Below are 14,528 nucleotides of genomic sequence, written 5' to 3' on the forward strand. Positions count from 1 at the left end.
CTCATTCCATCCATCCCTCTTTCTTCCTCATTCTCAGTTCCTCTCATCATCAGTCTTCTTTTATTACTACCATGTTTCTCTCTCCAACTGTCTCCATCTTTCTGTCCTTTTCTTTTCCTCCACCACAAATCCCATCATGCTATCCTTTCAGGTGCAGGAGCCCAAACAATATGGAAACAACATCATAATTCCTGAGTAATCGTTCGTACAGACAGATGTAGCCTATTGAATATCATAAAATATGTTTCATATCATCCAATTACAACACATGCTAAAACAAATTGTTTCAGAAATCCAAGTTAGGCACCCATCATATTCCAAACAGGGCATCATCATGGTCAGTCGTGATAGATAACTCTTCCCATGGTACCGCTGCAATGTCCAGACATAAAATCACCTAACTTTAATCAGTTTCATGTAAATATATATTTAGATCTTCTAGAGTTACTGTTTCATGAACAAATAAGAGCAGATAGTGTCAACTACAGCCATGCTCGTATTTGTATTACAATCTAAGCCTCTGACCTGCCTAATGGGTCAGTGAGTCAAACTAGGAGTAGACGAGATCAACGGCCCACACATATTGTGTTACTGACAGTTATCATTCTGCCCCAAATCGTGTAGCAGACTGGGAGAAAACCACTGTTCGTCTACCTCAATGCTGCTATGCATTTTAATTTGGTTTGTCATTATCATTTTTATGGACTTTTTGTGGAAATTCAATATAATTTATTTAGAATGGATCTGAATGAACTCTCCAGAGGTTTTGACCAGCTGCTTGTTTTATCCAATGGAAAACCAAACTGAAACTCTTCATTCCACCCTCCCTTCCACAGGGGGTTTTCATTAAGCTTTAGTTAATCATTATGGAGATAACGGCTTGTGGCTTCTCAAAGAGACACAGTACCTGTTGTTTGAAACCTGCTACCCCCGCCGCCTACACACAAACACACAAAAACACACACACACACTATGTACTAAGATAACACTGATTATTCAGGCTTGAAATGTCACATCAACAGCCGAGCTTAAAGGGATGGAAAGTTGGCCAGCTGCAAATAAATGCTCCGCAATTTGTACTGGGATACCAATCACACATACACACATCCCCAAAGTACCTACCAACATCATGTATGAAGCGTTCTATCTTAGACTGCATGCCCCAGTATCTGAACTCCACCTTGCAGAGCTTGTAGGCACACATAACTGGGTTCTGGGTGGGGTTCTGGTTGATCAGCTCGATCCAGTCGTCAGTAAGCGGCCCTCGTTGGGTTTTCTCCGACACATACAGCTTAGGGTCCTCCTCAGCCAGGTACTCGTGGGGCGCAATGTAGTCCTTGACTATGTCAATAGGGTCTGTAGGGTGGGCAGACATTTAGTAAAGGGCACCAACCCAAAAGGATGAGTTCACACAGGCAGACCAATTCAGACTCATTTTTTACCTACTGGTATTTGGAATTTTTTTCAAATCAGGTCTTTTTCAGAGTTGATTTGATTGTTCAATAAGTGATTTAGTGGGGGGAGAACATTAAATTGAAAAGCTTACATTGAGCATATTATTGCTTACACACAACAATTTAGCACACGTTTACCATTACATAAAATGGCTAAGATTAGAATCAAGTACACCAAAATAGGTACAAATGATTATGAAATAAATAGAGGTGGTCTGGTTTGGTCTTAGCTATCGTGGGGTTGCGGTTAAACATCATGCAAAGCTCAAAAGACCTTTTGGAGACCCTCAGAAGAAAGGTTATTCATGCCCATGTGTATGGGTGGGGTTACAAAGCCATTTACAAGCAATTTGAAGTACATCACTCCACTGTCTGACAGATCATCTACAATTTGTGAAAATTCAAGACCAATCAAAATAGGGCAGGTCGTTCCACCAAATTCAGGCTAAGGAAGATAGTACTAAATATGTTAAAAAGTACTTTCTACAGGGTGGACTTTCTTTATCACATGACTGTACAGAAGTACAGAAGGACTTTCGGTCGGCACCAAGGTGTTGCTGGAAAACCGTCCGCCACCTCAGGAGGGGAAAACGGGGAACTATCCAAGCTGTGTACAGTAAGGATGGGACACTGTTGATCTCAACTGAGGAGGTAATTGGGCGATGGAAGGAACACTCTGAGGAACTCCTAAATCCCACTAACACGCCCTCTATAGTGGAGGCAGAGCTGGAGGCTGATGGGAAAGCATCGTCAATCTCCATGGCAGAAGTCACTGAGGTAGTCAAACAACTCCACAGTGGCAAAGCTCCGGGGACTGACGAAGATCCGTCCAGAAATGTTGAAAGCTTTGGGTGTGGAGGGGATGTCTTGGATGACACGCCTCTTCAACATTGCGTGGGAGTCGGGGAAAGTGCCTACGGAGTGGCGGACCGGGGTGGTGGTTCCCATGTTCAAAAAAGGGGACCAGAGGATGTGTGCCAATTACAGGGGTATCACACTTCTCAGCCTCCCTGGGAAAGTCTACTCAAAGGTACTGGAAAGGAGGGTTCGGCAGATAGTCAAACCTCAGATTGAAGAGGAACAATGCGGATTCCATCCAGGTCGCGGAGCAACCGACCAGCTCTTTACTCTTGCAAGGATCCTGGAGGGGCCCTGGGAATATGCCCATCCAGTCTACATGTGTTTTGTGGATCTGGAGAAGGCGTATGACCGGGTCCCCCGGGAGATACTGTGGGAGGTGCTGCGGGAGTATAGGGTGAGGAGGTCCCTTCTGAAAGCTATCCAATACCTGTACGTCCAAAGTGAGAGCTGTGTTCGGGTTCTCGGTACTAAGTCGGACTCGTTCCAGGTGGGGGTTGGCCTCCGCCAGGGCTGCGCTTTGTCACCAATCCGGTTTGTAACTTTTCTGGACAGGATATCGAGGCGTAGTCAGGGAGGGGAGGGGTTGCAGTTCGGTGGGCTGGGGATCTCATCCCTGCTTTTTGCGGATGATGTGGTCCTGATGGCATCAACGGTCTTTGACCTTCAGCACTCACCGGACCGGTTCGCAGCCGAGTGCGAAGCCGTTGGGATGAGGATTAGCACCTCTAAATCTGAGGCCATGGTTCTCAGCAGGAAACCGATGGAGTGCCTCCTCCAGGTAGGGAATGAGGCGTTACCCCAAGCAAAGGAGTTCAAGTATCTTGGGGTCTTGTTCGCGAGTGAGGGGACAATGGAGCGGGAGATTGGCCGGAGAATCAGAGCAGCGGGGGCGGTATTGCATTCACTTTACCGCACTGTTGTGATGAAAAGAGAGCTGAGCCGTAAGGCAAAGCTCTCGATATACCGGTCAATTTTCCTTCCTACCCTCACCTATGGTCATGAAGGCTGGGTCATGACCGAAAGAACAAGATCGCGAGTACAAGCGGCTGAAATGGGTTTTCTCAGAAGGGTGGCAGGCTTCTCCCTTAGGGATAGGGTGAGAAGCTCAGCCATCCGTGAGGAACTCGGAGTAGAGCCGCTGCTCCTTTGCATCGAAAGGAGCCAGCTGAGGTGGTTCGGGCATCTGGTCAGGATGCCCCCAGGACGTCTCCCTAGGGAGGTGTTCCAGGCACATCCAGCTGGGAGGAGACCTCGGGGTAGGCCCAGGACTAGGTGGATAGATTATATTTCGACACTGGCCTGGGAACGCCTCGGGATACCCCAGTCAGAGCTGGCAAATGTGGCTCGGGAAAGGGAAGTTTGGGGTCCCCTGCTGGAGCTGCTGCCCCCGCGACCCGATACCGGATAAGCGGATGAAGATGAGATGAGATGAGAGAGATGTACAGTCAAAATAATTTGCGTGGAGGACCTATAACAAATAAACCCAGACCTTTAAAGGCCAGCTCCCTAACTAATTTCAGCCTCTGCCCCGCCCCTTCATGTAAAACAAGATTCATTTAAGTGAAAAGTTGTTGGCCATGGGGCAATTGTTCATGAATATTAATTTTGAGGGCGAGTAAATTAATTTAAATGCTAATGCTTTACACCCCATTCTGTGACTTCCATCTCACTGGGCTCATCCAATGCTTAGGCTGCTACCTTCAGTGTTGTCAGTTCCTTTTCTGAATAAAACTAAGCCTAAATTCTTGACTCATCGCTAAAGGAGGAAGAATATTACTGCTGGCTGGAAGCCACTAGAGGTCCCCGCTGTATGCCACTGTGCTCCACCACCAGAGTGTCACTACGTTCGTGTGTGGTTATGTAATCGTCCTCTCACAGATTCAACACACCTATTACACACTGTGGGAGGGGCATTGCAGTACAGCAGCTCACAACAACACAGTGACCAGCAGCAGATGGAACACAGACTCCCAGTGTCTTAACTGACCACAGCCTGGGAAACAGTCGCTGAGGGCTCTCTGAAACCCATAACGTCATGAAAAAGTGACTGGAAACAGTAGGCTTAAGAAGGTGTGTGTTTACCATACCTACAGTCCTCACTCTTTTCTCTGCTGTCGACAGACTGAAGCACTCTTGTGTCCCTGTGTCGGGTTTATAATATGTCTCGATGTCTATGGAGAACTTCTCTACAAACGGACAGGTATACCTGGGGAAAGAGGGATAGAGTCAGAGAGAAATAAAACAGAGTGAGAGAGAGAGGGAGTGAGAAAGGGAGAGAGAGAGGGAGAGAGGGAGTGAGCGTTGTAGATTGAGGGGAGAAGGGGGCCGATAGGGTTTCAGACGCAGTGGTTGATAGTCAAAATTCACCAAGAGGAATCCTCAAAACACCCAGTCAAAAAATCACTTCTGATTGTCATGGATGACCGGTGAAGTCTGTTTTGCTAACCCCTCAACCTTGCTTTACTCCCTTGCAGCAACTGTACATTGCTGTTCACTTGTTAAGCTGAAATGACCTCAAAAGCACCAGGGTCACTGTCTCTGCCACATATTTGAAAGATGCAGTCTGGACATTTTTTAAATAGCAAAATGTTTAAACCCCCCATATTGGGCTGGATGTGTTATATGTTGTTATACAGTATCAGTCAAAAATGTGGACCCACTGGGTAAGACTGGTAGAGCATGTGCATTTACAAGTACAATCATACTCTGGTTACTTTTGGCTCGACAGGCTCTTTTGGCTCAACTTGCCACTTTTACAACCAGTAGCCATAAATCTCTGGCTGCATATTTAATTAAATGGAATAAAATAAATGAAGTAGATCTAATAAAAGTTTGAAAGGTATTCACACAATGAAAAAAGTATTAATAACTATGTGTCTGTGGTAACTCTTGTGTATAAGGATAAGATGTGTGTGTGTGTGTGTGTTTATGGATAGGGTGTGTGTGTGTTTGTGGATACGGTGTGTGAGTGTGTGTGTGTGTGGATACGGTGTGTGAGTGAGTGTGTGTGTTTATGGATAGGGTGTGTGTGTGTGTGTGTGTGTGTGTGTGTGTATGTGTTTGTGAATACGGTGTGTGAGTGTGTGTGTGTATGTGTGTGGTTGTGGATACGGTGTGGGAGTGTGTGTGTGTGTGTGTGTTTATGGATACTGTGTGTGAGTCTGTGTGTGTGTGTGTGTGTGTGTTTATGGATACGGTGTGTGAGTGAGTGTGTGTGTGTTTATGGATAGGGTGTGTGTGTGTGTGTGTGTGTGTATATGTGTTTGTGGATACTGTGTGTGAGTGTGTGTTTGTGGATACTGTGTGTGAGTGTGTGTGTTTGTGGATACGGTGTGTGAGTCTGTGTGTTTGTGGATACGGTGTGTGAGTGAGTGTGTGTTTGTGGATACGGTGTGTGAGTGTGTGTGTGCGTTTGTGGATACGGTATGTGAGTGTGTGTGTGCGTTTGTGGATACGGTGTGTGTGTTTGTGGATACGGTGTGTGAGTGTGTGTGTGTTTGTGGATACGGTGTGTGAGTGAGTGTGTGTGTTTATGGATAGGGTGTGTGTGTGTGTGTGTTTGTGGATACAGTGTGTGAGTGTGTGTGTTTGTGGATACGGTGTGGGAGTGTGTGTGTGTTTGTGGATACGGTGTGTGAGTGTGTGTGTGTGTGTGTTTGTGGATATGGTGTGTGTGTGTGTTTGTGGATACGGTGTGTGTGTGTGTTTGTGGATACGGTGTGTGAGTGTGTGTGTGTGTGTTTGAGGATACGGTGTGTGTGTGTGTTTGTGGATACTGTGTGTGAGTGTGTGTGTGTGTGTGTTTGTGGATACTATGTGTGAGTGAGTGTGTGTGTTTGTGGATACTGTGTGTGAATGTGTGTGTGTGTGTTTGAGGATACGGCGTGTGAGTGTGTGTGTGTGTGTGGATACAGTGTGTGAGTTTGTGGATACGGTGTGTGAGTGTGTGTGTGCGTTTGTGGATATGGTGTGTGTTTGTGGATACGGTGTGGGAGTGTGTGTGTGTATTTGTGGATACGGTGTGTGAGTGTGTGTGTGCGTTTGTGGATACAGTGTGGGAGTGTGTGTTTGTGGATATGGTGTGTGTGTGTTTGTGGATACGGTGTGTGTGTGTGTGTGTGTTTGTGGATACGGTGTGTGAGTGTGTGTTTGTGGATACGGTGTGTGTGTGTTTGTGTGTTTGTGGATACGGTGTGTGAGTGTGTGTGCGTTTGTGGATATGGTGTGTGTGTGTGTGTGTGTTTGTGGATACGGTGTGTGAGTGTGTGTTTGTGGATACGGTATGTGTGTGTTTGTGGATACAGTGTGTGTGTGTGTGTGTGTTTGTGGATACGGTGTGTGAGTGTGTGTGTTTGTGGATACAGTGTGTGTGTGTGTTTGTGGATACTGTGTGTGTGTGTGTGTTTGTGGATACAGTGAGTGTGTGTGTGTGTGTTTGTGGATACTGTGTGTGAGTGTGTGTGTGTGTTTGTGGATACTGTGTGTGAGTGTGTGTGTGTGTTTGTGGATACTGTGTGTGAGTGTGTGTGTGTTTGTGGATACGGTGTGTGAGTGAGTGTGTGTGTTTATGGATAGGGTGTGTGTGTGTGTGTGTTTGTGGATACAGTGTGTGAGTGTGTGTGTTTGTGGATACGGTGTGGGAGTGTGTGTGTGTTTGTGGATACGGTGTGTGAGTGTGTGTGTGTGTGTGTTTGTGGATATGGTGTGTGTGTGTGTTTGTGGATACGGTGTGTGTGTGTGTTTGAGGATACGGCGTGTGAGTGTGTGTGTGTGTGTGGATACAGTGTGTGAGTTTGTGGATACGGTGTGTGAGTGTGTGTGTGCGTTTGTGGATATGGTGTGTGTTTGTGGATACGGTGTGGGAGTGTGTGTGTGTATTTGTGGATACGGTGTGTGAGTGTGTGTGTGCGTTTGTGGATACAGTGTGGGAGTGTGTGTTTGTGGATATGGTGTGTGTGTGTTTGTGGATACGGTGTGTGTGTGTGTGTGTGTTTGTGGATACGGTGTGTGAGTGTGTGTTTGTGGATACGGTGTGTGTGTGTTTGTGTGTTTGTGGATACGGTGTGTGAGTGTGTGTGCGTTTGTGGATATGGTGTGTGTGTGTGTGTGTGTTTGTGGATACGGTGTGTGAGTGTGTGTTTGTGGATACGGTATGTGTGTGTTTGTGGATACAGTGTGTGTGTGTGTGTGTGTTTGTGGATACGGTGTGTGAGTGTGTGTGTTTGTGGATACAGTGTGTGTGTGTGTTTGTGGATACTGTGTGTGTGTGTGTGTTTGTGGATACAGTGAGTGTGTGTGTGTGTTTGTGGATACTGTGTGTGAGTGTGTGTGTGTGTTTGTGGATACTGTGTGTGAGTGTGTGTGTGTGTTTGTGGATACTGTGTGTGAGTGTGTGTGTGTGTGTGTGTGTGTGTTTGTGGATACCGTGTGTGAGTGTGTGTGTGTGTTTGTGGATACTGTGTGTGAGTGAGTGTGTGTGTTTGAGGATACTGTGTGTGAGTCTGTGTGTGTGTGTGTGTGTGTTTGTGAATACTGTGTGTGAGTGAGTGTGTGTGTGTTTGTGGATACTGTGTGTGAGTGTGTGTGTGTGTGTGTTTGAGGATACGGCGTGTGTGTGTTTGTGGATACTGTGAGTGAGTGTGTGTGTGTTTGTGGATACTGTGTGTGAGTGTGTGTGTTTGAGGATACGGCGTGTGTGTGTTTGTGGATACTGTGTGTGAGTGTGTGTGTGTTTGTGGATACGGTGTGTGAGTGTGTGTGTGTGTATGTGTTTGTGGATACGGTGTGTGAGTGTGTGTTTGTGGATACGGTGTGTGTGTGTGTATGTGTTTGTGGATATGGTGTGTGTGTGTGTGTTTGTGGATACGGTGTGTGAGTGTGTGTGTGTTTTTGGATAAAGTGAGTGTGTGCATACAACCCCATTTTAAAAAGTTGGGACGCTGCGTAAAATGTAAATAAAAATAGAATACAATGATGTGAAATTCATTTAAATCCTATATTAAATGGTGAAACTGAGACATTTTATTGTTTATTGAAGAATATATGCCAACTTTGCTTTTTCAGCAGCATGTTTCAAAAAAGTTTGGACAGGGGCAACAAGAGACTGGAAAGGTTGTGTAATGCTAAAAAACTAAACCAGGTGGAATATCACAGAACTAATTAGGTCAATTGGCAACAGGTCAGTAACATGATTGGGTATTAAAAGATAATTCCCGAGAGGATGGGTCTGTCAGAAGTGAGGATGGGGAGGAGTTCACCACTCTGTAAAAGACTGCGCAGTCAAATAGTGTAACAATTTAAGAATAACGTTTCTCAACGTAAAATTGCTAATCATTTTGGGATCTCATTATCCAGGGTACAGAATATCATTACAATATTCAGAGAATCTTGAGAAATCTCTGTATGTAAGGGACAAGGCTGACAAGGCTGACAATCTATATAGGATGGCTATGAGCTTCAGGCTATCAGGCGGCACTGCGTAAAAACAGGGGAGAAGTGGAGAACTGTCCTGTGCTCTGATGAATCAAAACGTGAAATTATTTTTCGGAATCATGAACGCCGTGTCTTCTGGACTAAAGAGGAGCGGGACCATCTGGCTTCTTATCAGTGCACAGTTCAAAAGCCAGCATCTGTGCACATGGCATCTGTGAAGGCACCATTAATGCTGAACAATATATACAGATTTTTGGACCAACACATGCTGCCATCCAGACAATTTTTTAGGGAAGGCCTTGCTCATTTCAGCAAGACAATGCCAAACCACATTCTGCATGTATTACTGCAGTCCACACCTGTCACCCTTTGAAAACATTTTGTGCATTATGAAATCAAAAATACGACAAAGGACCCCAAACTGATAAGCAGCTGAAATCCTACATGAAGCAAGAATGGGAATACATTTCACTTTCAATGTATTGTCCTCAGTTCCCAAACGCTTATAGAGTGTGGTTAAAAGAAGAGGTGATGCAACAGTGGTAAACATGCCCCTGTCCCAACTTTCCTTTAACGTGTTACTGGCATCAAAATGGGAGTGTATTTTTCCAAAAACAATAACATTTCTCAGTTTCAACATTTGATATATTGTCTTTGTACTATTTTCAATTAAATATGGGGATAAATGATCTGCACATCATTGCATTGTTTTTATTTGCATTTGAAGTTGTATCATTAGGGTGTGTGTGCTGTCTCTCACCTGGTGCGTGTGTGCTGTCTCTCACCTGGTGTGTGTGTGCTGTCTCTCACCTGGTGTGTGTGTGCTGTCTCTCACCTGGTGTGTGTGTGCTGTCTCTCACCTGGTGTGTGTGTGCTGTCTCTCACCTGGTGCGTGTGTGCTGTCTCTCACCTGGTGCGTGTGTGCTGTCTCTCACCTGGTGCGTGTGTACGGGTAAGCGTTCCATGACTCTTCCTCCACACGTAAAGCAGACTGAGGCAGGATGGAGCAGAACCAGGACGGAATGTGTTTTCCGATGTGATACACCTTGTGTGTGTACTGGCCCGACCCACCAGGCCCATCCACATAGGGCCGGTTCTCCAGGATCTCCACACCACTGCCCTCGCCACAGCTCTCCTCACGACTCTTCTTCTGCAACAGGAACAACAGGGAGGGAGGACAATCAGGACCTCTCGTTCAACAGGCTACAGCGTACACACAAACCCTGGGATTGCCTATTATTTGCCTATGGTTATAGCTGCACTAATGATATACTAGGGTTTTCATCACTTTAAAATGAACGACCGGCATGTCTATGCATACATGAAGGTAGCTCTCTATAGCAGTTATAGACTAGATGGCGCCAAAGAGCAAGCAATTTAGTCACTCTGTCACTGTCATCATGAAGATACCACAGGGCTATAAAAAGAGAGATTGGACAAAATAAACAGTACTTCTGTATAAAACAAGCTGCCGAGTCAAATTACAGAAGACAGTGGAAAGAAATGAGCTCATAACTTTTCAAAAATTACTTATTATTGGAATGGAAGGAAGCATGGTTGTGTGGCTGCACACTTTGGGAGTACTTTGCAAAGCTAAGCTAACAATTAGCAAAGCTTATAAGCTAACAATGCATACAGCTCGAACTGGGCTGGACAGATTGTTGAAACAAATTAAGTTAAACTTTTGAGCTGGCAGTTACGGAAACAAATTCTTCTATAATATTCCATTGTGGACATCCATGTCATTATTTTGTGAGCTTAATCCATGCATGCCACTGACAGATCATTTATTCTTGCCCTGCATATTTACAGAGTGAAAGGTGGTTGAAGGGGGCAGTATACATGTCTGTTAGTGTAAAAATGCTGTCATCATCTGGCACCGCCCCTACTACACAGCCAATCAGCAGCCGCCAGTGTCATACACAAACACCTCAGCTCAAAACTGAATGTATTATAATCATACGTGACCAAAGTGCTACGTTAAGAGAAAGAACATCGTCTACGTCAAAATATTCCCCTGTACCTAAGATATTCCCTCCTTCCCTTAGTCTCTCGAGCTAGGTGGCTACTCCCGCAATCTTTGAATAGCTACAGTTAAGACGTCAATGCTATTTGTAGTGAAAATTCACACACGGAGGTCTGACATTAAACACACAGAGAAGTGACGTAGATGCCTTTTTTCTGCTAGCGCTTGAGAAAATCGTGCATGAGCAAAACTCTCACCCAAATTCTCAGCCCCACATATACAACCTGGTGATTGGTTGTGAGAGTTGTTTGTCAGAAGAGAACAAATTCTCCATTTCTGAATGTGTGAGAGAATCCAACATTGTCAGCAGACTATTCCTCCATCCCTCCCTGCCTTCCTCTCTCCTCCTTGTCACCATAAAGAGTCCTGACAGTCTGAAGACGTTTGCGAGAGAACGAGAAAGAGAGGGATGAATCAAAGATGGAGAGAGCCAGGGAGAGGCTGAGGTATAACCAACAGAGGTGAAGATAGATAGAGAGTAAGAGACAGAGTGACAGGGTGGACGTTGCACATAGCAAGCTGCCTCACTGTACTGTGTTACTGCAGTAATCAATAGCCTGCACCGCTTTCTTTCACAGCACAGCTATCTGTGGTACATGTCTCAGCTACTACCAGGCAGTGTGTATGTGTGTGCGCGTGTGTGGATACACAGTATGTTTGTGTTAATGTGTGTGTGTGTGATATTGTGACACTCCTTCGCTCATTCCGTATGGTACTCCTGCTGTCTACGTTGGCTCTGGAAGACAGGAGACAGATGGCAGACCCTGTAACTAAGCCCAGTGTTTTATTGGGATCTGTACAGGACCAATCATGACACCCTGCTCCCCACTTGGCGCACTATTGTCCATGGGCCCCCGGTCAGAAGCATTGCCCTACACAGGGAAGAGGGTGGCGTTCGGGAAGTCCCCGGCACAAGGCCGCGCTCAAGCTGGGAAACGGCAGCAGATGGATTTGACCGAAGATGGGCTACTCATCAGACAGGCATATTTCCTTTGACCACTTCTATTACTCCCGAAGCCATCGGGAGCTCTCTGGAGCAAATTGGCCACCCTGGCATCAGCCTGGAGGTAATGGCCAGGTTAAGCACCCTTCATATACAGTTGGGAGGACAAGTATTTGATACACTGCCGATTTTGCAGGTTTTCCTACTTACAAAGCATGTAGAGGTCTGTCATTTGTATCATAGGTACACTTAAAAAAAAAAAAAAGAAAATCACATTGTTAGATTCTTTTATAATTAATTTGCATTTTATTGTATGACATAAGTATTTGATCACCTACCAACCAGTAAGAACTCTGGCTCTCACAGACCAGTTCGTTTTTCGTTAAGAAGCCCTCCTGTTCTCCACTCATTACCTGTATTAACTGCACCTGTTTGAACTCATTACCTATATAAAAGACACCTGTCCACACACTCAATCAAACAGACTCCAACCTCTCCACAATGGAGAGCTGAGAGCTGTGTAAGGACATCAGGGGTAAAATTGTAGACCTACCCAAGGCTGGGATGGGCTACAGGACAATAGGCAAGCAGCTTGGTGAGAAGGCAACAACTGTTGGCGCAATTATTAGAAAATGGAAGAAGTTCGAGATGACAGTCAATCTCCCTCGGTCTGGGGCTCCATGCAAGATCTCACCTCATGGGGCATCAATGATCATGAGGAAGGTGAGGGATCAGCCCAGAACTACACGGCAGGACCTGGTCAATGACCTGAAGAGAGCTGGGACCACAGTCTCAAAGAAAACCATTAGTAACACACTACGCCATCATGGATTAAAATCCTACAGCGCACGCAAGGTCCCCCTGCTCAAGCCAGCGCATGTTCAGGCCCGTCTGAAGTTTGCCAATGACCATCTGGATGATCCAGAAGAGGAATGGGAGAAGGTCATGTGGTCTGATGAGCCAAAAATAGATCTTTTTGGTCTAAACTCCACTCGCCGTGTTTGGAGGAAGAAGAAGGATGAGTACAACCCCAAGAACACCATCCCAACCGTGAAGCATGGAGGTGGAAACATCATTCTTTGGGGATCCTTTTCTGCAAAGGGGACAGGACGACTGCACCATATTGAGGGGAGGATGGATGGGGCCATGTATCGCGAGATCTTGGCCAACAACCTCCTTCCCTCAGTAAGAGCATTGAAGATGGGTTGTGGCTGGGTCTTCCAGCATGACAACGACCCGAAACACACAGCCAGGGCAACTAAGGAGTGGCTCTGTAAGAAGCATCTCAAGGTCCTGGAGTGGCCTAGCCAGTCTCCAGACCTGAACCCAATAGAACATCTTTGGAGGGAGCTGAAAGTCTGTATTGCCCAGCGACAGCCCCGAAACCTGAAGGATCTGGAGAAGGTCTGTTTGGAGGAGTGGGGCAAAATCCCTGCTGCAGTGTGTACAAACCTGGTCAAGAACTACAGGAAACATATGATCTCTGTAATTGCAAACAAAGTTTCTGTACCAAATATTAAGTTCTGCTTTTCTGATGTATCAAATACTTATGTCATGCAATAAAATGCAAATTAATTACTTAAAAATCATACAATGTGATTTTCTGGATTTGTCTTTTAGATTCCGTCACTCACAGTTGAAGAGTACCTATGGTAAAAATTACAGACTTCTACATGCTTTGTAAGTGGGAAAACCTGCAAATTCGGCAATGTATCAAATACTTGTTCTCCCCACTGTATAACCACACCCGGGACGACGAAAGGCACCGATTTAAAATGTACATGCTGGTTGTCGTTAGGGAGTCGCGTCAGATGTAACGTACCACCACTGTGGTCACGTCCTAAATGGAACCACATTCCCTAGGTAGCGCACTCGTCTTGTCAGAAGGGCCACTCTGGAGGATGCTATTTGGGACACGGGATCTCCTTCTGGAGATATGAGATGGGTTTTTAGGGAGTGGTGAGGAGTGAAAGTCATGAGAAGCCATGGAGCAGCTGGGAAATTGCAGTAATTTAGCAGGTAATCTAATTTGGGAGCCGCGTTGAGGGCCTTCCATTACGCTAGCAGCACTCCAAAGGCCTTCGCCACGGGGAACAGAGAGTATTAGCTGTTTAATAGGAGCGGAAACTATCCATAATATGAACAGAAGCTCAGAGAGTACCACAGCTTGGTTAGGGAGTCAGTCAGTCATTCAGCTAGTTAGTCAGTCAGTCATTGAGCCAGTCAGTCAAGTCTTACAATGCTTTGGTGCAAAGGTCCTCAGCAGGAACTGTCAGATACTACTGAGAAACCCTTAAGGGAGACCGTCTTACTACTGGAACACACAGATGTGCACATACACGCAGACACACTCAGACACACACACACAGACACACAAAGACACACAGACAGTTCCAGGCCCTCTGTGTCTGCTCACACTGCAGGAGCAGCAGGCCAATACTTCATTACAGGGCTGACAGGTGACATCACGCCTGCCCCGACACACACACACACACACAGACCAGTGCCGAGCTACCCAACATCAATCTTGCTTTCATGCCCAGGGGACAGAGTTGTTTCTCTACTGCAGAGAAAGGGGTGAAGGGAAAGAGAGAGCGATCGCACATCTAATCACGTTTAAACCTCAAACTTTCTTAACGACACCCATGTAAACTGCAACACACAATTCTTCCGCTTGGTAGATTTGGGAAAAAAGCATTTGATTCCATTTGGAACAACATATATATGTACCATTTGTAAAGAAAACAGTGAGCAGGCAAAACATGTCTTTTATTTCTTATGGGATTCACATTCAACTGTAGGTCATAAAAGA

The 14,528-nt window shown here is 45.7% G+C and overlaps 1 protein-coding gene across 11 annotated transcripts in view; it reads right to left on the bottom strand.

The window, feature by feature from the left end:
* Positions 1 to 14,528, bottom strand: part of LOC105014804 (membrane-associated phosphatidylinositol transfer protein 2) — a 63,623-nt gene that overhangs the window by 25,846 nt on the left and 23,249 nt on the right. For 10 of the 11 annotated variants that reach the window (XM_034296878.1, XM_034296879.1, XM_034296877.1 and 7 more), the window contains 3 exons: positions 9,683 to 9,897; positions 4,403 to 4,521; positions 1,123 to 1,356 (listed from right to left, as the gene is read on the bottom strand). In XM_034296878.1, the coding sequence (XP_034152769.1) occupies positions 1,123 to 1,356; positions 4,403 to 4,521; positions 9,683 to 9,897 (568 nt within the window). Of the gene's footprint in view, positions 1 to 1,122; positions 1,357 to 4,402; positions 4,522 to 9,682; positions 9,898 to 14,528 lie in introns of those variants that run through there. The other variant, XM_034296881.1, reaches the window with a different exon arrangement.

This window comes from Esox lucius, chromosome 14 (genome assembly GCF_011004845.1).
Source record: "Esox lucius isolate fEsoLuc1 chromosome 14, fEsoLuc1.pri, whole genome shotgun sequence".
NCBI classification, from domain to species: Eukaryota; Metazoa; Chordata; class Actinopteri; order Esociformes; family Esocidae; genus Esox; species Esox lucius.